The sequence below is a fragment of the Martes martes genome (assembly GCF_963455335.1).
Source record: "Martes martes genome assembly, chromosome: 14".
NCBI classification, from domain to species: Eukaryota; Metazoa; Chordata; class Mammalia; order Carnivora; family Mustelidae; genus Martes; species Martes martes.
Window position 1 is genome coordinate 84,244,143 of NC_137902.1, and position 25,451 is coordinate 84,269,593.

Genomic DNA, 25,451 nt, shown 5'->3' on the forward strand with positions numbered 1-25,451 from the left:
TTAAATAGGGACCTGAACTTAGGGTTCCTGCCCCGGGTTCCCACTTTGCTTTTCCTGGGGCACCTTTGAAAGTAACCACTTAGAGGGGAGCCTGGGTGGCTCGGATGGTTAAGCGGCCGACTCTTGATTTCAGCTCAGGTCCTGATGTCGGGAGTGTGAGATCGAGCCCCATGTCAGGCTGGGCGTGAAGCCTGCTTGACATTCTCTCTCCCTCTGCCCCTCTCTCCCTCGCTCATGCGCGCTCTTTCTCTTTCTATATCCCTGTCTAAAATAAACAAACAAACAAACTGACAGACTGACTGACCAACCAACCACTTAGAGTCTGACCCCATGAAAAAAAATGAAAAGTTAGGGACCTCTACTTGCTACGTTGCTTTATGTCCCTCTCACCCTCACGACCTGGGGTGAAGGACTGCCCTACCCCTGGCTGAGTCCCGCTGCCTGTTTCCGGGATCTGTAGGCAATAAATCTTGTGACTTCACGTCCTTTTGTGTGAGTGTATTGAAACTGTGCCTTTCACCAAAACGCCCCTATGGTGTCCGCTTCCCCAGGGAGGAGCTCGGATGCTGAGGGAGCGCCCTGCCAGCCCCGAATGGGCGGCTTGTGGCCCCTCGGTCTGTAAATCATGATCTGTATATATTCTGAATCTAACACACCAGCTACCGGCCTCCCAGCATAAAGACCCCACTCACGGTTGTTTCTGAAGGGGGCCCTGCCCGGATTGGGCCATAACCCAGAGCCCCAAGCAGCAAGATTCCATAGAGGGAAAGGTCTGTCAGTTGTCAGACACTCAGAAGGAATAAAGTGTTGTGTTTCAACACCTGGAGAATGTGGTTAATGCTCTTATTGATGAATCCTCCCTCTAGGGGCTGAAGTTTCTAATCAGGGATGGTGGAGGGAAATTGAGTTCATCATTTGAAAGACTAACTAGGGGGGCGCCTGGGTGGCTCAGTGGGTTAAGCCCCTGCCTTCGGCTCAGGTCATGATCCCAGGGTCCTGAAATTGAGCCCCGCATCGGGCTCTCTGCTCAGCGGGGAGCCTGCTTCCTCCTCTCTCTCTGCCTGCCTCTCTGCCTACTTGTGATCTCTGTCTGTCAAATAAATAAATAAAATCTAAAAAAAAAAAAAAAAAAGACTGACTAGGAATCTCCTCTTCTCAGTCTGTCTCAGCAAGTACCTGAACAACTAGACCAGAGAGGTCGTTCATTAGCCTAAGGAGTCCTGGGGGTGTTTTGCATGGGGAAGAGTGGGGGAGGTCGAGTTATGTAGACCCACTAGAGATGCCCAGATGTCGTTTGTCTGCTCTCGTGTAGAGCGGGTAGATCTTTGTGTGCCCAGCAAATGGGTACCCCTCACAACGGTGTTTAAGGCCTAGGACTCGGTCTTGTTCTGTGCTCTGCCACTCAAGGAAGGACCTGAGTATTTCATCATGTGATTTTTCAGCTGCCAGAAGGGAGCTGACTGCAGCTTCAAGAATAGTGTTGCATCTGACTCTGGCAAACCTTTCAACGAATGACTTGCTCAAGGACCTAAAGGAGAAAGGGTTGGAATTGCCCCGAGTTTATAACCTGTGGTGTAACTCTTCTGTGCCTCTTTCTGGTGTAATGTGCCACACCCAGTGGAGGGGTTTTGTGGGAGGGGACCTGTAGTGTTCCCTGCCTTTGTTCATTGGAATCTGCTGGTGTCTCCCCATGAAAATGGGACTGTGGTGAACGGCCACCATATTGGATCAGTTTACACTGGAGGGAATGAGAACCTGAAAGGGAGTCTAGATCTTTCTCTTGGCGTCATTAGTGGACCCCCCAGTTGCGGAGTGGCCACAAAGTTCCTATACCCGATTGTTCCCTGAGTGCTGTTCTTGGGTTTCCGGTCACCCTCAGGAACTGCTTCAGCCATCGGTGTGGAAGAAGTGGTCTTGAAGGATGTGAGGAGAATTAACATGTGTGCAGAGAACAGAGGTGAGAGTGCAGACAGTTTCTAACCAGCGTGCCTAGAAAGAGTGTGACCCGCCCGAAAGAGCAGACTTATTGTCGAGATGATTCCTTTAGCGATGTTTTTTGGCATCAGAAGAGGAGTTTGCCTTCCCCGCCCTTCGGACGTACCAGCGTCTGTGCTAATTGCTTCATGTGGGTTATTTTATGTAAACCTCGTGGACCCCTCCATGAGGGTAGGAAGTATGACTCATACGTGACAGATGAGGAAGATATAGACACAAAGTTTCCCGGGGCCTCACAGCGAGTGGGGAGCAAAGCCAGGGCTCCGTCTAGGAAATCGGACTCCTGTTCCCCAAGCTCTGCTGAGTTGACAAGTGTGGCCTTTGTTTGCACCTTCCTCCCGGTGTTCTCAGAGTTCGAGCCTCAGAGTCTTTACATTCTGATGGAAAAGGGGGAAAAAAATTTTTTTTTGGCTTTATTTCAGGAACCTCTCTCCCTCTAAAAAACGTGGAGATTTTCCCACCAAGCCAGGCGGACACCTGTGTTTTCCTCCCAGAGCCCCTAGAACCCTTGGAACATCACTGTTTTGAGACCCTATAAAGAGAGGCATGGAACCGTGGTTGGATTCAGCAGATGTCTAGGTGTCCCCCACCCCTTTTCACCAGGTGGCAGTTGGGGACCACTGTGGCTTCTTCTAATCTGAAGTCAAGCTTTGGGCCAGGCAAGATCTCCCTTGATGATCTGCAGGGGTGGGAGGCGGAAATTCAGCGTCAAGTAAATGGTGTGTCTTCTTGTCATCCAGCATTTTCTCTATTAACCTTTTGAGCCTGTCTTCCACAGGGCAAGGTGCCCAACTGTTCCCAGGGCAAAAGAAATTGAAATCCTGAGCTGTCTGCCCAGCATCTGTGCCCGGGGAGAAATGCCGACAGCAGGAAGCTTAAAAGCCTGTTTTGAGAGTGCATCACTGGGAGGCCTTTCCACTAGGATCTCTTTTAAACCCCATGGTGGTCATGGCTGCGGGATGATTATGTCAGACCCGAAGGCAAACCTGAGCGAAGTGGCAGGTGGAGGAAAAACCGCTTCAGTTAATAGATCGGGAAGCCTTGTCTGAAATATTGGGGCTCTAGGAAAAGCTCGACCCACTGTTCTGTTGCTTTCTTCAGCTTCGCTTGGTTGTCCTGCTGCCAGAATTCCTAAGAAATGGTCAGGAGTGGGAGAGAAGGGAAATAAAATTAAATAATGAAAAACAATAAAATGAAATAATGAAAAACAATCTAACGGGTGCCTCTTCGGCTGTGCCATTTTCCGCAGTGATCAGACTTTGAGTCTGTTTTCACTGTTTCTGCAGGTGTCCCAGCGGTGCAACAGTGGGTCCCTGTGTGACATACAGGTGGGTGGCAGTGTGTACCCGAGCCCGTGTGCCGACCCCTCCGCAGGGGACGCAGAGGGACTGCTGTCCGGGGCGCGCGTGCCCAGTAGCAGCTGGTATGGGAATGCCGGGCCCGTCCACGGCATTGTCGCCTCTGCACAGGTGCTCGTGTCTGTGGGAGGTGACGGGGCCTGCACTCACTGCGAGGATGGATAAGCCCCTGACTTCTGTGATCGGGACCAGGAGATCAGAAATGATTTCACTTAGATGAAATTTCGAAAGTGGAAAGAAATCTTGGGAGTGACCTCAAGGCAAAGGCAACCGTGAACCAGAAAACGGGAGTCTCAGGTCCAGCCGGGATCGGGACAAGTCAGTGCTCTGTCCCCGTAGCTTGTCCCTGGCCCGGAGCCACTGGGTCACCAGGTCCGGGGAGTTTCTGGAGGTCCCAGCGTAAGGTAGCCGAGCGCTGCGGTCCTTGTCCTAGGTCTCATCTGTCTTAGAGGGTTCCTCTCCTTGGAAACAACCAGGGATTTCTCCAGCTTTTATTTCCCAGGTAATTGGGGAATCAGCCGCCACCCCCTTTCTGTTCTCCCTTGTTCCTCCTCGCCACAGCCGCTGGGCCCCGACTGAAAAGATTGGTAAACACAGGGTTCAGCTCTGCCTCCCTGGCCTGCTTGAACTTCGCTAAACTAATTAGAGTCTCCTTTTCTGTAAGAGAGGGACTTGCGTGCCGATCTTGCCCCTGCCCACCACCTGGGGCCTCACCCACCCACCGCCCTGCTTTTCTCTCTGGAACACTCTGCTCAGGTCTTCAGGGGAAGCCAGAGCTAACAAGTAACAAACACCGGGACACCGTAAAGGTTCTAGGAGTTCAGAGTATCGAAGGGACAGTTACTCACGGGCCATGTGCTGTGCCTCTTCCCGGAATGCTGTCCGGCACATCTCCCCGCGCCTGTATCCAGGTCACTGGATGCTCCCTGGGGTGCTTAATACAACAGGCCCCGGAGGCTCGGTATTGCTTCTGCGCATGCCTGTCCAGAACCAGCCTCCCGCTTTGTTCTCCTGTATTCTGTCTTTTTATTTTGATGCTTTGACCTCTTGGGGCCTTGCTGCTCCTGAAGGAACCCCCCCTTCCCAGGGTCAACCAGTCCTAGAGAAAACAGGGCTTACCTGTGAGCCCACCTTCCAGATACAACCCGACCAACCCAGAGCCCACGCCCCCAAGCTCCTCCTTTCTCGGCCTCTCACCCTCCGAGCTACTGTCCCACTGCCCTGGTGACCCCAAGGCCAGATGCTGGGCCACGAGGGACAACATCTCTGCCCCAACGCTGAAACTTCTCACACCAGCCGGCGTACCCTGCCTGGCCTGTTCCTTCCCGTAGAAACCACAAGAAATGCAACTGCTTGGAATTCTGGGAACGCTGTACTAAAAATGTGACATAATTTGGTTATAGCCTCATATTGGGTAGTGGGTCGTGAGCTCCCTTTTCCTGCCTCTAGGAACCTAACGAAGACCGTAAGTCACAGTGCTCAGCAGATGGTACAGTTGGACAAGCTGGTGGGGGCAGGTGGGGATGATTACCTGCTTTTTTCCATAGGGCACACGTATAATTATGACAATTAGCAAACAATGCCCTTGGCCGACTATTTCCAGTCTACTACCGTGACGTAGAGTATCTTCCCGCGAATGTTCCAGATTAAAACTGAATGATGTGGTTAGGCTCACGCGGGAAGACAAGGTGGGTTGGAAGCTGGGCTGTCCTACTGGCCTCTCATCGGGAATGGCAGAAAGGAGGATGGATCGTTTGAGTGCACGCCTTCCTCCGCATTTCCGTTTTGTGAAGCAGGGCCTCATGGCGGATCTTGGCTTGCAAGAATTACTCAGAGAGGCTAGCGTGAGAGAGGACATTGCGGGGATATATGTCCTTAAAAATGATGGGGTTGGGCGGGGGGGTGGGGGGGAGCCTGGGTGGCACAGTCAGTTAAGCATCTAGCTCTTGGTTTTGGCTCAGGTCGTGATCTCGGGGTGGTGAGATCGAGCCCCGTGTTGGGCTCTGCGCTCAATGCAGAGTCGGCTTGGGTTTCTCTCTCTCCCTCTCCATCTGCCCCCCTCTCTCATGCTCACTCTCGCTCCCTCTCAAATAAATAAATAAATAAATTTTTAAAAATAAATGAAAGTAAATTTTAAATGATGGAGAGACAGTATTATTTATTTATTTGGGACATAGAATGAAAAAGTACCTGTTTCAGAGTTGCAGGAAATGGATAATGCTTCCGAAAGAAAGCATCCATAATAGGAGTTCCTAAGTTGGCCAGACTCCTTACCTAAAGTTTAAAATGAGAAAAATGAAATATTTTTGGTTGAGTACTTCGGCACAGCCAGCAACAAGTAGAATACAACGAAAAACTGCCTATTGAGTCAGAATCATTGGAGCCAAAGGACTTGTTTATTTGTGAAAGATTCTGTGTCGACTCTAGAAGGCCAAGAGAAAAAATATGGTAGTGTTCCCAGCACTATTAGCAAAAACCTACCCACATAAAAGTGGGCCCGGGTGGTAGGAGGCGGGTAGGGGAGCCGGCAGGACAGAGGGCCAGTCCTCCCTGCAAGTCTGTGCACTCCATGCTTGTGCCAGAAAGTGAGCGCCGTTGTGCAAATACCACCCAGGAGCTGGGTGTGTGGACTCCTGGGGATGGCCTCTGCTGGGAGCTGGCGGTTTTCTCACCTTCCTAAACAACTTCCGTTATAAGCAAAGTGAGAGAAGCTGGACGTTCCCTGTCCTGTCCATGACCCAGATGGAAGGGATGAACAGAGTTCACCCACGTGCGAGTCTTTGAAAAGTGTTGCAGTAAAACAAGGAGCTACGGAGACCTGTTGTGTGGGGGGTGTCTGGAAGGTAACCGCGTACTGAAACCTAGGAACGAAAATTTACTGCAACCAAAAGACACGATGAAAATAGCAAGGTCGGCATGACCAGAAGACTCTTCGTTGCCAGTGAGTTTGTCGCCCTCCTGTGTGTTGGATGGCACCGTGGTTGGAGGGCCGGGAGAGCCTCACAGTAGAGGAGGACAGGATTTCCTCCCCATCAGGGGCTCACAGCTCAGTGGGAGAGGGATAAGGAGTAAGTGGGAACCCAGGATCGCAAATTACACTCTGCTGTACAGGAGAGGAAACATCGTAATTTACTTCGATATCTCTACTGGCCTTCGACTTCAGGGGTTGAGCTTCTGTTGTAGATGGTTTTTGAGCAGGTATCAAGCGAACTGAGTGGGAAGTGTAGATGTTGTACTAGATCATGCTAAATAATGTAAATAAATGACAGTCTGTGTTATACGGGCGGGATCACAACCAGAGGCGTAGCAACCAACTGCCCCTCTCTCAGAAACGTGTGTGGGAAGAAGTTGCCCGTCGGTGACTTGCTCTAATGACCTGAGTAGGAGCCCACAAAGGTTTTCTGTCTTGGACTTTGTTCAGGAGGACTTAAATACCAGAAAAACCAGAAGGCCCAGGTTCAGCAGAGAACACCAGCTATGTAAGGTTTGCTACTCTTTTGCAACATTCTTCGCGGTTTGTAATGGATTTTAATAGAAGGTTTTAAAAGAGGAGCCTTGCTTTGTGATTCGTCTGGGGGTTCAATTGACTGCACTTGAGTAAATTATTCACCACTTCATTAAAATTCAGTAGCACTGAAGGCTTCCGTCGGACGCAGTCAGGGCTGTCCGTTGCAAAAGAATTGCTGGACGCTCTTCTTAGGGGCTAGTTCCCAGTCTGGCCTGCACCGGAAGTGTAGGCGCGATACCAGTGGAATGTAAATTTAACACTTTTATTTTCCATTAGCCAGAATTATCTATGTAACCTCAGGAGAAGAAACAGGCTTTCAGTGAGTCATCTTGCACGTTGGTGATTTTAAATCTCTTAGTGGGAACATATTACTGGCTTTATGCATTTTTATAATGCATTGCTGCAAAGAGGGGTAGTTTGACTTCTTTGCTAGTTTGAATGCCTTTTGTTTCTTTTTGTTGTCTCATTGCTGAGGCTAGGACTTCCTAGTACTGTGTTGAACAGTAGTGGAGAGAGTGGACATCCCCGTTGTGTTCCTGATCTTACGGGGAAAGCTCTTAGCCTTTCCCCAATGGGAATACTTGCTGTGGGCTTTTTGAAGATGGTTTTTATGATATTGAGGAATGTTCCCTCTATCCCTATACTCTGAAGAGTTTCAATCAGGAACGGATGTTGTATTTTGTCAAATGTTTTCTGCATCAGTTGAGAGGATCATATGGTTCTTGTCTTTTATTGATGCGCTCTACCACGTTGATTGACTTGTGAATATTGAACCACCCTTGCATCCCAGGCATAAAACCCACTTAGTCTTGGTGAATAATCCCTTTAATGTCCTGTTGGATCCTATTAGCTAGGATCTTGTTGAGTATATTGGCACCCATGTTCATCGGGGATATTGGTTGAATACCCACCATTTGCATTGATGTGGATGGAACTGGAGGGGATTATGTTAAGTGATATAAGTCGAGCGGAGAAAGACAATTATCGTATGGTCTCACTCCTTTGTGGAACATAAGCAATAGCATGGAGGACCACAGGGGATGGGAGGGAAATCCAAAGGGGGAGAAATCGGAGAGGGAGATGAACCATGAGAAACTGTGGACCCCGAGAAACAATCTGGGGGTTTCAGGGAGGAGGAGGGTGAGGAGAGAGGTGGCAGGCTGATGGGTATTGAGGAGGACATGTGCTGTGATGAGCCCTGGGTGTTATACTTAACTAATGAATCACTGAACACCGCATCAAAGACTAATTATGTACTATACAGTGGCTACCTGAACATAATTAAAAAATTAAAAAAATTTAAAAAGACATTACTGCAGGGGACAGGTTTAGAGTCTCATCATGATTATCTGCATTTTAGTCAATGAAGAGTCAGCACTCTAATGGAAAGAGCTGTTGTCATTTGAGAGTAGAAATTACATCCTAAAATATTTTAAAACTGGACATTTGTTTACTTTTTTTCCTAGTAGAACTGAAATCGTGTCATTTATTGGAACAGATGGCACAGCAGAGGTGGGCCGCAGGAAATTGGTGTATTCCGCTTGTAGAAAAGAAAATGTATAAAAAATAGTACCAAAAAGCATAATGAAGTTATGGACTTATGGGCTTTTGCCGAATCTGGCTGATTCAACTCCTCTCCAAAATTCCCGCCCCGGTGGAAGGCCTCCCTGGCTTCCCCGCTTGAGTTCTGTGGTCTCCTCGTACTTTGACACCAACTTCGTGATCACTTTCCAGTGGCTTCGTCACGGTCAAGTGCAATGTCCTTTCCGGAGATCTCTGACCACGAGAACATCCCTCCTGATGCCTCGCCTCTCCCCTGGCTCCTGCCACGTGGCTGCTTTACTTGGGCCTCGCGGTCACCAGCTGCATTTCTCCTGCTTCCTTCTGCGGTGGGAACATCATTGGCCCCGCCACCCCTATCCTTCCTCTTCTCCCAGTGCTCCTCGCCTAGCCCCTTCCCCGGCAGCCGTGCCCAGAACCCGGCACGGTACGGCGGGGGCAGCTGGGTGAGCACGGCTGCTCAAAGCCACCGTTCTGAACCCCTTTCAAGAATCTAAGATTCCAGGATCTCATCCCGGAAAGGGGCACATGGGGCTGTGCACGCTGCAGACAGTCGCGGCAGGTTTCTGGGACTCCCTGGAGCGCATTCATCAGCCGAGGGCCTCCCGGGCCGGCAGATGACCCCCGGCTGTTGTGCGGACACCATCCCTGGGAACCCCTGGGGAGGCTTTCCCTGACCACCCGTCCCTGGGCCCTACCCCACGGACTGCCATAAAGCCGAGAAAATGGGGATCCACAGTGGAAGGGTTTTCAGAATTGTTTATTTTTAAGGAGGCTATGCTGGAGAAATCTGGTTTAGAAATCACATTTTAATCCTAATCACATATGTGAGTTTCTCTCTCTCTCTCTCTCTCTCTCTCTCTCTCTCTCTCACACTCTCTCACACACACACACACACACACACACACACGCACACACACAGGCATTTTGTTGCCTGTTTCCTGAACTAACTTGTTCAGGCGTGTTACCACAGGCCTTGTGGGGCGAAGTGCTCGTGAAATTTTAAACATGGTTCTCCGACCCGCGGCCGCGTGGCTTCTCTCTTGCTGGCCCTTGTTGGATGAAGAGTCCGGGGAATGGCTTAATTTGGTGATGATTCAGACCTGGTGGAAAGTCAGACAGACGTAGGTCCGGACCATGGGGGCCTAACGTGTTTTTTAAATGTTTGTTCGGGGGAACTTATGGCATCTTGGAGCCTTTGGAAATGACAAGGGGGGAAAGTTACAGTTTCCGAATATGCCGTTAGCCAAGAAAGCCTCGGTCCCGTGGCTCGGTGTGCCTGAATCTTCATTTTCCTTTGGCGACGTCTGCACCTTCCTGGAGTCTCCTTCACATGCCCGCAGTCCAGCCACCCCCGTTAGAACAGTGCATGAGCGGTTTGTTGTGGAGGCGGGTGTAGACTGGTGTTTGGTACTAACGAGGATCCCTGAGGGGCGGGGGGGGGGGCGTGAGGGCAAGGGGACATCAGCCTGGGGGAGGAGGCGTGTCCTCTGATGGTCTCGGACAGCACACAGTGTTTCTGTCTCAGCCTGACAGCAGGTTCAAAACCAGGCTCAGATGTGAGGAAAAGAGCCGGTCTGATTTTGCCAAGGGCAGTGACATCCTTGGTGCAGTGCTCCCGTCGAGACTTCAGAGGATCAGACCCGAGCTCTGACTCTTTGCCTAGGTTTGAAGGGGTTGGGGCGGGCGGCAGGCAGACACGAGTTGACAGATGTGTGCTCTGCCCCCTCCCCTTCCTCCTCACCTCAGTTTACCTCCTCCCCATGCAGGTTATGGCCACACGGTGCCCCTGTCGGACGGAGGAAAGGCCTTCTGCATCATCTACTCGGTCATCGGCATTCCGTTCACCCTCCTGTTCCTGACGGCGGTGGTCCAGCGTGTCACCATCCACGTCACCCGCAGGCCTGTCCTCTATTTCCACGTCCGCTGGGGTTTCTCCAAGCAGGTGGTGGCCATCGTCCACGCTGTTCTCCTCGGCTTTGTCACCGTGTCCTGCTTCTTCTTCATCCCGGCGGCCGTGTTCTCCATCCTGGAGGACGACTGGAACTTCCTCGAGTCCTTTTATTTTTGTTTCATTTCCCTGAGCACCATCGGCCTAGGGGACTACGTTCCTGGAGAAGGCTACAATCAGAAGTTCAGGGAGCTCTATAAGATTGGGATCACGTGTGAGTATCGGGGACCCCAGGCCCCATCCCCTTTGGCCTCTCCTTGCTCCATGCCCCACCTCACCTTCCAATGAATAGTGTCATTCGTAAGAGCCCTGATTGATAAATTGTCAAGCTCTTTGTGCAAAACTCTTACTGCTGAGTCTTATTTTTTCCAGGTACCTTAGAACTGCTGATCAATTTCCTACTAACGACTAATGCTATAGCTGATCAATTTCTTACCAATAACGTAATAGGCATTGTAAATTACAGTGTAAAAATGCACCGCCTAGAATATACCGGATTGCCAGCTTTTAATTAAAAAAATTGGCCTGCTTTTATTAAATATTTTAAGTTCCAGAAAACTAGGGCTAGGATGTAGCCTGTTCTATTAATCATGTTCTTTAGTTTGCCGGGAAAATCTTAAAAGGGTTGTGTGTCTCATTTGTCCATCTGGTTCTTTCTCAAAGAAGTTAGAATATATGTGAACGATTTTCAGAATTTTGGATGTGGAAAGTAGGCATTCAAATTCAGATGGCCAGTGGTTTGTAATTTTTAAGCAATTTTTTTAAATTGGATGTCGATATCGAGAACTTAGAAACCTGTTTTCAAGAACCTCTTCTGTTTTGCATAATAATACATACACAGTCTTCATTTCTGCCGTCTCAAGAATTTTTCAAGATGCGGCTCATGTCACGTTTCCCAGGAGATCACAGGAGGAACTCAGGCGACGGTCAGATGCTGTGTCTTGGCCCTGTCTTGTCGTCACAACCTGACAAGATGCTTAGTTGAATTATGTATATTTTAACACCTCCATTAAACCAGGGGCTCACCCAGGACAGAGACCTCAGTCATGAACCCCAGTGCTCTGAACAGTGCCCGGCTACCACACAAGTTCCAGAAATGCTTACCAAATAGTTACAAGCACGAGCTCCAATTTCCCGTAGTTACCATAATTCTTTGTACTGTCCCCCGCATATTTGAGCACTGGCGCTACGGTAATCTAACCAGGCCTCTGTTGTTGACTGTTCCGACTGCTTCCAGTTGGGGGACGTTACAAACAACACTCTAGTAAATATTTGTATATGTTTATATTTTTTCTACTTGGATATCGATCCAAGAAGTGGGATTGCTGGCCCAAAGTGAATATCCCTTTCTTGGGACACACAGAACATGCCAACCCTGCCCTTTGCAAACGGCGTTCCGGGCGTGCACTCTCAGCACAGTGATCCCAGCACAGCGGTTTCGGCCCTCCCAGGTGGTGGGTCAGCAGCCTGCGGGCTGTTTTTGTGGCAGATTTAGTAGCTCCGATAAATGTTAGCTCAACTTTTTTTTCATGTGTTGGGTAAACTATTACCTCCTTGTTTTAATGTAGGATTTTTAGGACTTCGAGAAGTTGAATGTTTCTGCGATTGCGTTTGCTAGGGCTGCTTGTCTCTTGTGTTCACTGTCACCTATAAATTCTGTCCAAATGTTGAACTCCCTCAATTTTTCATATAATGCTAAATCCTTGCCGATCATCTTAACACTTGTTTCTGTGTGAACCAGCTTTCTTTTTTTTTAAGTTTTTTTGTTTTGTTTTTCCATTTATTTGACACAGAGAGAGAGCAGAAGTAGGCAGAGAGGCAGGCAGAGAGAGAGGAAGGGAAGCAGGCTCCCTGCCGAGCAGAGAGCCCGATGTGGGGCCCGATCCCAGGACCCTGAGATCATGACCCGAGCCGAAGGCAGAGGCTTAACCCACTGAGACACCCAGGCGTCCATGAACCAGCTTTCTTTAGACGGTCTACGTAGCATATGTGCTGAACAGAGCAAATGAATATTCCAAAAGTGTATTAGATTATGAATAGGATAAAATCCCACCGCTTTTGCCTGAAACCCCCATGGCTATTTTTGTCAGCGTTCAAGGGCTTGACTAAACACTGCATAAAGGAAAAGGAAGGGAATTGTCAACTCGTCCAACAACGTCATTGCCATTTCTTATTTTAACATTTATTTATTCATCTTAGCGCACACACCCGTGCACAAGCCGGGGTGGGAGAGGGAGAGAGAGAATCCCAAGCAGACCCCCACCGAGCAGGGAGCTGATGCGGGGCTCCATCCCAGGACCCTGAGATCATGACCTGAGCCGAAATCAAGAGTCAGACGCTTAACTGCCCGAGCCACCCAGCATCCCCGTTATTGCTGTTACAGAAATACACCATGTTATCATGAAAACTTAACAGCCAGGCTCTCAGGATGCTAGAGCCGTGTCTCTCTGCGTTCTTGAAACAATCAACCTCCTTGTTCCTATTATGCTGCTCATTGTAGCTGGTTCACTTATTTTCTGAAAATCCTCTGCAAGTGTTTTACCACTGGGCCATGAAATTGGGATATTTGTTACTTTTAGTTTTCATTTTCACTTCCCTGTTCCTTTCCGTGATGAATTTTTTATTTCCTGGAAACCGATTTTAAATGTGTTGGAACTCACTCAAAGTCACCACTGTCCCATCACTGAATTCAAGGAACAGCACGTGACCTGAATCAACAGGTTATCTTCTATTTCAGAGTAAGAAGCTGGTGGAGTTAATCAGTGAGTGGTCCACATGCCCCCCAAATGACTGTCCCGTCACGGACAGCTAGTGCGCAGTTGGATCCCGGTCGGGTGCGAATCGCCACACGAAGACCGGTTTCGTGTCAGCCTCCATTCTCAGAGGGATTCTCATCTAGCTTCAACCGTAATTTCTACTGCAATACTTGTTACTCTTTAGTGGAAAAACTGATGAAAGTATTGAATCCTTAAGAAGGTGGCAAGCTCTGTTCCGAGCACTCGTGACAATCAAAAACCTTTGGGACATGTCACTGGCTTTTTTTTTTTTTTTTTTTAAAGATATTATTTATTTATTCGAGATAGAGGATGTGAGAGAGTGAGCATGTACTGGGGAGGCAGAGGGAAAGGGAGAAGCAGATGCCCCGCTGAGCAGGGAGCCCGACGCGGGACTCCATCCCAGGACCCTGGGATCATGACCTGAGCCGAAGGCAGACACCTCACCGACTGAGCCACCCAGGCGCTGGTGACCTTTTTGAGAGCCGCTGATCGTGGAGCAGAGGTGGAGAGCCCTCTCCCTGCAGGTCACCTTGGGGTGTGGGTGAATACAGGATGTGGCATCTCCTTACGATGCCACGTCAACTCCAGCTTTTTCTTGTTTTCTCAGAAATTACACCCTGATTTGGAATAATCCCAAGTGTGTAGAACGTTAAGTCATTCTTCATTTTTCTCTGGGTGGTCCCTCTTGGAGCCACGAACCTCAGAACATTCCTAGCGATTCGGAAAGTGGCGGGGAATTAGTTCAACAGCACACTGTCCCTGTCACCACTGAAGTCATGTGTGACTCGGTCCCACTGAGACGCTGTCTTTCTTCTCACCCAGGTTACCTCCTCCTTGGCCTCATTGCCATGTTGGTAGTTCTGGAAACCTTCTGTGAGCTCCACGAGCTGAAAAAATTCAGAAAAATGTTCTACGTGAAGAAAGACAAGGACGAGGATCGGGTCCACATCATAGAGCACGACCAGCTGTCCTTCTCCTCCATCGCCGACCAGGCCGCTGGCCCGAAGGAGGATCGGAAGCAGAACGAGCCTTTTGTGGGCCCGCAGTCCTCTGCCCACCCCGACGGCTCCGCGGGCAACTGAGGGCTTTGCTGCCTTGTCCCGGGAGCACCAGGGCCGGGGCAGGGAGAAAGAGCCTTTGTCTCATTATTTGTATGAGAATGTAGAGGCCAAGATGATCTTTTAACAAATATCTACTGTTTGAAATATTTACAAAAAACAAAACCAAAACACCACAAAAAAACAACATAACGGAACAAAGCAAGCTTTTACTCTGGAGGAGTGATATCTGAGGAAACAGGATACGTACCTGTAATTCACATGTGACAAAATTACCTAGACTTTACAAATAGGTAAGGATACCTGAAGAAGGGTGCTGCTGTGGGTAGAAGCCGGTTTTATACTTTTGATCGGGGACTTTGGGATTTGCGTTTAAATCATTTTAGCTAAAGGCTAAATAGCAACATTTATATTTAAGAGCAAGAAAAAAGAGAAGTATAGAGATGTGTTTTATAAATGAGTGTATGTGTACCTGTTTGCATGTGCCCATCCCAAATCATTATTTTTGTAGAGTCTAACTTAAACCTACTATTTATAATGATTAGGCAACCGTTAACTGTGTACATACAAGTATAAACCTGTTTGTATCTTGTACGTACGGTTTAGCCACCGGGTCCCAGCATCCTTCTTAACCCAAGATTGTAGATATTTTTCCTTTTGATTTCTCTTTGTACTCAAGAATCCAGTCGCTGCAATAAAATAAGGGAACAATACACTTGAGAGTGAGTTACTCTAGGATTCTGCTACAAGAAATGTTTCCACCCTTTGTAAGAGTACGGTAACCTGTGTCTCACATGTTCGTAAGCCTTTCTCCGGAGGGAACCGCTCACGAAGAATACGGTTCGTAAAAGAAGTTACTTTGTTTTGAAAGTGCGCTGTGATTTGTAGTCACCTGGTCTGCACAGCCCAGGACATGAACCTAGGCACCCGGAACGAACAGATTCTGTCAAATTAATCAGAGAGTTTTTACATTTACAAGCTGAAATTAATAAAAGTCATAGCTGGTCTCAATCCTCTGTTTTACTGTATCAAGAAAAGCCTTCCTCTGTGTACACATGACGTTTGTACTCCCTTACAGAAGCCGTTCAGGCTGCATTTAAATGGTGCACACAGGACACTGTTAAGAGCGTTCGAAGACGAAATGAAAAAGACCCTGTGAGATCACTGAGCCCTGGGGAGCTCGCTCGGAAATACCTCCGTGACGTGCCACCCTGGGCACACTGTTATCAGCCTGGTGCTGCTGGCTGCTGGCCTGTCTTTATTGTAGGAGAGCCCGTCTGGCCTCCGAGCAACACAGCCTTAAGAAGGAAGTACCTCGGCTCCAGAGCCCCCGTGCCGCCCCAGGCCCCCCGGAATGCCATCAGTAGACCCCCCCTTCCCAGTGCTGGAGTCCGTACGTGTTCTGTTCCTCTGGATCTGGGTGACGCTACCCGTAAACACATTTCTGTGTGTGTCCCACGCTGACCGTCTCCATAGTGGGGACTGCTCTTAGGTGGGGGTTGGTGACGGGGTAAGGAATGGACTAGAGACTCTTCAGTGGGTAGGGACATGTGTCAAGGACACGACAGGGTCTGGAGTGTTCGAAGGGACCACAGCGCAGGGTGTCGCAGGATAAAGACCGCAGAAGCCGTGGGTTTTACACGGGGAGAGTGTGTCTTTATGTTCTGCGCGGGAACAGAATGGCTGTGCGCGACGAATCGGAGAGAGGGGCACACGACGCAGAAGGAGATAGAGCAGAAAGGGAGGATTCTGAATCAGGAGGTCACCACGTCGTGCAAGGGTCAAGTTAATTTTCAAAGCATAGTTTTATGAATCTGCAGAGAAGGCACTAACCCTTAATGCCCTTCCCAGTGCCTTTGTTGTTTCTAATGGGAAGGGGGGACACGCAGATATGGGAGCAACCTTTGCCTCCCGCGCCCTGCGGGATGCGACATGTGAGGCCGAGTATCGTCCTGTGCTCTGCTTTTCATCCTTGGCCACTGGGCAGATGCTGCTCTGTGGTCCTGGGGGAGGAGCCAGCTGTCAATCAGAGAACAGAAGCAGAGAAGCAGGACCTGCGGGGGGGCAGGAGGAGCCCAGGGCAGCAGGGAAAGGACCTTGGAACCTTCTAGCTGAAGGTGAGCGAGGACGAAGCCGGCGGTGGGGGTGAGACTAGCAAGGGGATTCGGAGTGATGCGTCAGGGATGAGCGCAAGGATCCAGCTCTTGGGCAAGGGTGTTCTAGATTGAGTTCTTTTTTTAGGATTTCATTTTCCTTTTTAAAGATTTTATTTATTTATTTGACAGATCACAAGTAGGCAGAGAGGCAGGCAGAGAGAGAGGAGGAAGCAGGCTCCCCGCTGAGCAGAGAGCCCGATGCGGGGCTCGATCCCAGGACCCTGAGATCATGACCTGAGCGAGAGGCAGACACGTAACCCTCTGAGCCACCCAGGCGCCCTTCTAGATTGAGTTCTTAAGAATCCTTACCGAATGCCCTCAGAGAAGCAGCAGAAACCTTTGTCTTTCAAGGAGAGGACCCCCGTGTGTGACTTTAAAGTCACATGCGCCCAGCAGGCATCTGGATTTGGGAGCGGCAGAGAGACCCAGTGTGAGCAGGGACCAGTGTTGACGGAGGAAGGGTTCTCCAGCTCCCAGCTGCCGTGGAGCGCAAGGGCTGGGAGCAGTCTCCAAAAGCTAAAACAGGAAATAGAGCAGACAAAGTTGGACCCAGAGGACTCCGTTTATGAGGCTGGTCTCTGCAGGAATCACGCCCCCAAGGGATTTAAAAGGTGATTTGTTCAAAAGTCAAAGAGGGCGATGAGTGGCTGGGAGAAGGGGATGTTTTCTGAACAGATGGTATGGTGTGACTTAAGGCAAAAATGGGAATGACTCGATCAGTAAGACGGGGGGTTGCTTCTCTTGCCTGAAAAACACTCGTGCCCACACTCTACAGCCTTCGGGAAGCCTTCCGGAAGGTGAACAGGGAGGTATTTACAAATCTGGCAAAATACTGAAATATTCAATGCAAAGCTTTTTTAACCCTTTAAAATTATCAGTAGTACCTCTTAAAAGCAGCAGGTATTCGCTTAAGAGTTCATTTTAAGTTGGCACAAGCGTGGCCTGGAAAGGAACCGAGGATTCTCTGTCTCTCACTCAGAGACAGAGACTCAAAACTGCCTTACAGGGCTGAACCGGAAATCATACAGACCTTACCATGCATTTGACTCTGCCGGGTACAGTTTTCAATCTGTCTCTTTTCACACATACCGAGTTTTCCCCGTAGCGGTGTATTATTTTCTGAGAGTTCTACTTGATGGAAATTTGGTACATCCAAGCCTTTTCTGTGAAGGCAAAACAGGAAATTGTTTGCTGACGACATTTTTCCAAACATCTCACTTATCTAATAGGAGCTGTTGGGCAAACTCAGCTTTTGAAAACACAGTAAGGAGCCCAGAAGCAAGTAAAAACGTTTTTAAGTATCTTTGCAGCCTGGTGGTGAAGCACATTTAGTAGGAAGCAACCCCCTCTCGTTTCCACCCCCCCGACAGTAAAGGGGAGCTCTTCCACCCAGGAGTTCTCAGATTTTGAGTGAGCGCCCTTCTCGTAATTTTTAGGTGGCAAAATACTAAAAGGCATGGTGCACGTTGGCAGTACCCGCTGTGCAATCATTCAGGCAGACCCAACTCAGCACCGTATCCCCGTTCCCGGAAAAGCATCCACAGTTCCTGTACCGTCCCCCTTGGCCTCCTGGGCCACTCAGAGTCTGGGGACAGTTTGCTGCCTGACCACCCTTTTGCATACTTCAAAAAAATGACCAAACACTCCAAGAACCTGACAACTTTCTCCCTTAAGTGCGGGCTTTTCCGTTCTGAGTGAAACGTCAGGGCACGCTCAGGCCAGCAAGATTGTGAAAGTGTGAATACTTAATGGAGACAATGGATTTTCCACATCGGTAAAACTTTGCCCAGCTGCCTGTGTGTGGTTTGTGGGTCTGTGGGCCCCGTGCCACCTGCTTTGAGAACCACATGCTAACCTAGCAAGTGCGCTGAGAGGAGCCTGACATGAAAGACAGACTCGGACGCAGAACAAAAGAACAGCCTTCCACAGCCCTCCCCGGAGGGGCAAGCAGCCCCCAGGACAGCACACTCTTTTGTTGTTGTTGTTAAGATTTTATGAGAGGCTTGTGTGCATGAGCGGGAGGAGGGACAGAGGGAGAGGGACAAGCAGACTCCCCACTGAGCAGAGAGTCCCACACAGGACTCGATCCCAGGACCCCGGGATCATGGCCTGAGCTGAAGGCAGCGGCTTAACCGACTGAGCCACCCAGGCGTCCCCTAGATTTTATTTTGAAGCAATCTCTACACCCAACATGGAACTCGAATTCCCAGCCCCGAGATAAGTAGTCACATGCTCCGACGACGGAGCCAGCCGGGCGCCCCATGAAGAGACTTGTTTTTCAGATAGAACTTGCGTTGTCCGAAAAACTCGCTTAGGCTAAACATCTCATTTTCCAACATGAGGTAGCAAGTTCATGAGTGTATAGCCTTGCTATCATTTTACCTGACTGCTAAAATCTCCGGCAAGTGAATTAGACATTATTTATTTTTAGTTGGGGAAATCAAGTTTTGAGGGTCTTTTTTAATCCTCTTCCATTATTTATATGTTGTGACTATATATATATATAAATATATGATCATGCATTTTATTTATTTATTATTATTTATTATTTATTTCCGTTTCTGAGCAATGGCTGGAAAGCCCGAGTCCATTGGCAGGGAGATATTTAACCTACCTACCAATGAAGTAGTAGGTACTCAGAGACATCAGCATACTTTACCTGAAACTCTTGCATTACTTTGTTCTTGCTCTGTGTAAACATTATTGCTTTAAATTGCTGCATTAACGTGGGAAGTTTGCCCTTTTTTATGGACTCCCTTGAATAATGAAAGCCTTCCTCTGTGCCCTTGCTACCAACTTGGTACACCACGTGGTGACTGCAGTTTTGGACAGTGTGACCATAACACTGGGACCAAGCTTGTTGCCACCCATTGGGCAGTGTCGAAGCCAGATTTTAAAGGTCACTGCATAATTTGTGGCATGTGAACTAGTGGTTAGAACTCTGTAATGAAGTAAAACAGTAGACTTTCTTTTTTTTTTAATTAGTCAGGATCTTACCATTTCCCCTGGGCTGCTCCCTCTGAATTTGGGGAGCTGAGAAAGAGACCAGGCTGCCCCAGGCTCCCCTGTCTTGAGATAGAGAGCAGCAGAGCCCCAGGCCATGCCCGGTGTTGACTCCACATGACCCTGTTGGTGATGCCTAGGAAAGGGCACTGGCCAGAGAAGGACAAGCCCCACACATCAGTCTGCAGGAACGTGGCTGTGCCACCGAGGACATATTTCAGATCATTGTGGAGGGACTTTAAGAAAAGAACCAAACAGGGGTGCCTGGGTGGCTCAGACAGTTAAGCGTCTGCCTTCGGTTCAGGTCATGATTCTGGGGTCCTGGGATCGAGCCCAGCGTGGGGCCCTCTGCTCAGCGGGGAGCCTGCTTCTCCCTCTCCCTCTGCTCCTTCCCCTTCCCCCTCTCTGTTCCTCTGTTAATCACCCCTACCCCCTGCTTTCTCTCTTAATTAACTAAATAAAAACTTTAAAAAAGGAAGGAAAGAAGGAGAGAGAGGAAGGAAGGAAGGAAGGAAGGAAGGAAAGAAAAAAAAAGAGCCAAATATCTTGCATTTGAAATGGTTTCTTTCTGGCTATAGTTTTCTCTGTAGAGTTTTCTCAAGTTTTTATCACTCTATCTAAGGCAGAAAGAAAAGAGGCGTTTTATGCATGTTGGGCAGAATACAGGTCAAGTGATCACCCTGGTCGTAAAATGGTAAAAATCATGTGTGTTTATTTCTCTACGCACTGAGCGTGTGGGACTCCATGTCGGTAAATCCCACTCGGAGCACCCACCTTGCTGGAAAGAGGCGCGTGTGTCATCTCCTGACCGTTTTGCCTGTGAGCTAAGGAGAAAGAAGGATGCTATGGAGAGTCTGCTGCATAAGTGATACACTGTTGTTATAGCAAAGAAAAAAAAAATCCAATGTCAGCTTCCAAAATCATCTGAGAGCCTAGACTTGTTTTGTGGTTTTTTTTTTTTTAATTTATTATAAGCAGTGACTGAAAATTAGTATGATGGCCAAACTATAAATAACCAAATATAACACCTATTTTACTTATAAGCAAATAAGATGGGATCGCCGAGGAGTGTGTGAAAAAGTCAAGATAATTTGACATCATTTGCACCCTTAAGTTTTGGACTCTCGCTACCAGTTTTTTTGCATGTGGCTCAACATTCCCCACCCCCCTCCCCAGATCACCCACGGGGACCCCAGTCCGTGTAAAGAAACTGTGAAGGGGGAGCTCTCCCCTGGTCTGGTTCTGAAAAGAACCAGTTCTTGTGGGAGCAGGGGAACCTAAGGGCTGTCTGCGGGTGTGACAGCTCAAGGGTCACAAGGGGGTATTTCCAGTGGTGGAAGGAGACGATAAATGGAAGGGAAGGAACCAGCACCTGGCACTTAGCAGCAAACATTTTCATGACTGTTAGCTGCTACCATTAAAGCCGATTTTAGGGGCCCTGGGTGGCTCAGTCAGTGAAGCATCTGACTCTGGGTTTCAGCTCCGGTCATGATCCCAGGGTCTGGAGATCGAGCCCTGTGTGGGGCTGCACGCTCCAGGGGGAGTCTCCATGAGGATTCTCTCTCCCTTTCCCTCTGCCCCTCTCCCCCGACTCACATACACTCTCTCTCTCCAAAATAATAAATAAATCTTTAGACAAAAACAATTTTAGGCATTTTCCTAAAAGACAAAATGCTACCTAGTCCTGTCGAAGTCGATATATGGTACAGCTTCTCAAGGAATTCACCTGTTTTTTACATGGAGAATAAGCACACGTCAATTAACAATACGGGGTCATGAAATTCCAATGCTATGTGGGGTCTTGCAGGTGGAAAACGATCGTGAACACGGAGGAAGTGGTCCCTGGGAGTTGGGGTGGATGGTGTCAAAAATCCAGAAACAGGGAAAATTGAAACCAGATAAGGAAAATCGTATTTAGTCAGAGTTTACTGTGCCCGTAACAGCAATTTGCAAACTGGGAGCTTTCAAACCCAGAGCTGATACGAAGCTCAGAGGCATGATGTTACAGAAAGACTTAGAAAGCGAAAGGAGGGAGTTTAGCCTTGACAATGATGGGTTATTACAGTGGAGGTCTCCAACTGGCAGGGGGTTGCTGAAAAGCAGTTATCTCATAGCAGTTTAGCAAACAAATAAATAAAGAAGAATAATTAAAGTACAGGCTGAGAAGGGAAGATGAGTTCGTTTGATAATTATGCTGGGGTTGGTGTAATGCAGACCTTCACACAGATTACATGAGATGACGTGTGCAAAGAACCAGTACGGTGCCTGACATCTGGAAAGAAGGTATCGAGACACAGAAAATGGTCAAAGTGCCAACTGCTAGAAAGCTCCAAATGGGCTAAAAAAAGGGACACTGGATTTAGTTACAAGGTAGACATGTTGGCTTTATAAAAGCTGGAGTGGGATAAAGAGACGGGAGGTTCTCGGGGTGGAGACCCAGAGTGGCAGAGCGCTGGTCCTAACGTCTATTACATGGTGGGTTGGATAAACATTTTATTTTATTTAAAAAATTATTTATTTATTTATTTATTTATTTATTTATTTATTTATTTGCCCGGGGCAGGGGGCAGAGGGAGAGGGACAAGCAGACTCCCCACTGAACACAGAGCCCAACACGGGGAGATCATGAGCTGAGCCGAAGGCAGACACTTAACCGACTGAGCCCTATTTAAATCGTATACATAAATAATCAGAAACAAAAGACATATGTCTACCTGTATCTTCTGAAATTTTTAGCCATAATCTAAATATATTTTTGTATCCTGCATAGAATTCAAGTTTTACATACACGTGATATCTAATGCCAATTTATTTTATTTTGATGTGGCTAGAGTCTTAATTTTAGGAAGCTAATTCGGTAAAAATGATGGCTAATTACAGAACCCATTGCATCTACAGCTGTTTTATAGTAATACATTAGACGACACATTTTATTTTTATCTCACCCCATTCACTGGTGAAGGTTATTTGTCAAATGTATCCAATTCCAAAATCATGTCTCTGTCCAAGAGACCCCACAGGCTAAGTGTTAGTGCTATGACTGCCTGGGTAAACCCAGATTTAGAGGTTTCTCCCCCACCTAGGTCCTGACTTCAGAGGTGGCGTGAGACCTGATCCCAGGAAAGATCATTTTCAAGTCAGTTACCACGAGGGAGAGAGTGTCCCACGTAATTCTGAAACAACATTCTCTTGTGTCTGTTTAAATGCGGCCATTTATGACCTGCTCTGTCCAGGTAATAACAAACAAGCTAGCAACTAGGATTTTTTTTTTTTTAAACTGGCTCTTGCTGCACCATGATAATCAATGCTTATACAGTTACGCTGGGACTATGCAGAAACGCTAGTGCTGTCTGAATCATCAAAGAAAGACGAAACTGTCTGCGCTAGAGTAGTTTTGCAGGAACCTTCCTGCACACTGATGCTTTGATAATGACTAGTCTTAATTACTCCATTAAATTTACATACCATTTCCCAACTGCGTCTTCATAAAACAGTAGTACAAATATGCACTCCGGCGAACACTCCTTAAAGTTGGTCGGTAGGGCAATGTTTCTGAGTTTCTTTCTTTTAGTGGATATCTGTAGGTGAACATCCCTGAAAGGAAGACAGTGTATTTCATCTGTAGATACACCAAGACATCAGGAGGTGTCTTGTTCCTCTCAAAATTCTAGATCTGTGTGTTGCGTGATACCGGACTGGCTACTCATCTCTGTAGCACTTGGATTTATCCCTCCTTAGAATGGAACGAGGACCAGTGGTCTCCACATTCATCAGGAGCATCATCAATCAAAATGAATTAAATTCCCATCAGATACGTTCCTAAGGAGTGGGAATTGATAGAAAAATAAGTTATTTGGTGAAGTGCACAGATAAAGGGGGTTATTGAAAGGTGGTGACATTTAGGTCAGAGACCCAGCCTTGAAGTGAGGCGGGGATATTCTTATTTTAATTGTTTTGATCTTTAGTGTGAAAACGAAATGTCCCAGCGAGGCCAAATATCCTAGTTGCCGAGAAACCCAAGACCTCTGCATTTCAGATTTTATCCTAGGAGCCTGCATTGGAAAGGATTACAGAGATCAGATGTCCTAACTGGGGACCGACCTGGGAGAGAGTCTGATGCTGTTCTTTGCAATTTTTTTTCCAAGTAAATTCCCAAGCTTTCCTTTGTCCCTTCACGTCTCTGAGTGGATCAGACCCAACAGGGCGACACAAACCACGCTGTCCTCTCCGAGGTCTTGGCCTGGATCATTCTTTCCCTGATCCAGGCCAGCCTGTGATTCCCACTGAGCCCGCAGTGTTGAAAGGACAGAGTTGTTCCTTCGGAAAGCAGCCCCTAACGTGAGACAACATATCACGCCAACCCTGAGTTTTCAAATGAATGGAGAGAGAGTGGAAAGAGAATGAGGGATGTTGAAGTGACAACGAGTTGAACTAAACCAGCACATCCTGAGGTTAGGAATCTGGACGGACCTGCTGGGTTACAGGAACAGCCAATGCTGTCCAGAAGTAGGTCAGAAACCAGAGGCTCGATGTCGAAAAGGGATGGTGGGACTTAAGTCTTACGAGCGAAAAACCTAAAGCAAAGTCAAAGTCTCTCTCCTCATTTAAGAGCAAACGGAGTAGTGACAGAATTCCAGCCAATCCCTACCAAACAGACTGTCGGCAAGGTGAGCCCAAAGTTGTCATCTCTGTATAGGGTCAATAAAAGTACTCAGGAATATTAGGGGTAGGGTGACCAGTTGCCCCAGTTTTCCTGGGACTGATGGTTTTCCTGAGACGTAGGACTTTCATCGCCAAAACCGGGACAGTCCTGAGCAAACCTGGAAGGTTGGTCACACAGACTGGACTCGTTTGTTCTTTCACAAGCGTTCACTGAGATCCTGGACTCTACCAAGTATATTTCACTAAACACTTGCACAACCAAAGGACGCTATCCTCAGAAGCTTGCACTATGGGGGCCCAGAGAGGCATGGACCCAACAACACCTTGGCTGTAGTGGACACTGTCTTGGGCTACCCAGGGCCCCTTCCAGGGCCGAGGCATTGCCCCCCCCACCCTGTGCCTGCAGTGTCACCAGCTAACGGCCCACTGCTGAGTCCTTCCCCTGTTGTCCTCTGCTGAAAAACGCTGCCTTGCCCAAGGTGGCATCTCTGTGCTGAAGTCTACCCAATGACAGTCAATGCCAGGTTCAAAGGCCCAGCACTCTGGTGCCACTGGGGACACATTCCAAGGGCCATCGTCGCCGCAGCAAGCCCCCTGCAAGCACTCACCAGCAAGGGGCTCACAAATGGACTCCAGGGTGTCCGAGCGAGTCTCCCAGGGAAGCCGGCCGGGGACCAGCGACTAATGCGGCAACTGGGCAGGGTCATCGGGAACAAAGATGCAGAGGGCTCTGGGAGCCTCTGAGACAGATTTGACCTAGTCAGGGGTCAAGAAGGACCAGGAGTTCACTTACGTGGATGAGGAGGGGCTGACGGTCCAGCCATGGAAGGGAGAATAAAGTTGATCCCAGGAGAGTGTGGCCCCAGCAGAGACAGTAACGGCAGGGTTGGGGCATCTGTGGCCTAGGAACAGTGAGAGGCGACTGAAGGGGACTGAAGGGTCCTAGGCTGGCGAATAGGAGGATCCCGTCCAGCGCGGGAGGTCAGACTCGCTTAGCTGAGAGCTGGGAGCGGGCTGGGAGGCGGCGAGCATGCAGACGCGGGAGGCTGTTCTCTTTCTAGCTGGCGTTGTGCGAAGTACAATAAATGACGTCAGGACACTGGGTCACGTTTTCTGATTGACGTCAGAGGTCTTCCTCCATGTAGAGCATGGACGGGACCCTGGCTGATGAAAAAGCACACGCAGACCAAGAACTGTTTGTTGGTTGCCCAAATCGCAACCGAAAAAGTAGAGTCCGATCATGTTACGTAGTAGAGCGCAGCGTTCATTGCATGAAAAATGACAAGATCTAAGTCTCCTTATGGATGGTGAGCGCGTCCATGCACTGTATTGTAATTAACGCCCGCGGCATTTCCGTGAGATAGGTCATAGGTCAATGTCACTGTCTCGGTGGAGGTAAAGGTGTTCCAAAAATCCCAAGATA

At 48.5% G+C, this 25,451-nt stretch overlaps 1 protein-coding gene across 1 annotated transcript in view; it reads left to right on the forward strand.

Annotated features, from left to right (window-relative positions):
• The window catches only part of KCNK1 (potassium two pore domain channel subfamily K member 1), a 42,615-nt gene extending 27,399 nt beyond the window's left edge, over positions 1-15,216 (forward strand). Inside the window, exons 2-3 of the mRNA XM_080822824.1 lie at positions 10,191-10,586; positions 13,972-15,216. Of these exons, the coding sequence (XP_080678950.1) occupies positions 10,191-10,586; positions 13,972-14,231 (656 nt within the window). The 3' untranslated portion in view covers positions 14,232-15,216. The remainder of the gene's footprint in view (positions 1-10,190; positions 10,587-13,971) is intronic.
• Positions 15,217-25,451: the final 10,235 nt, after the last annotated feature.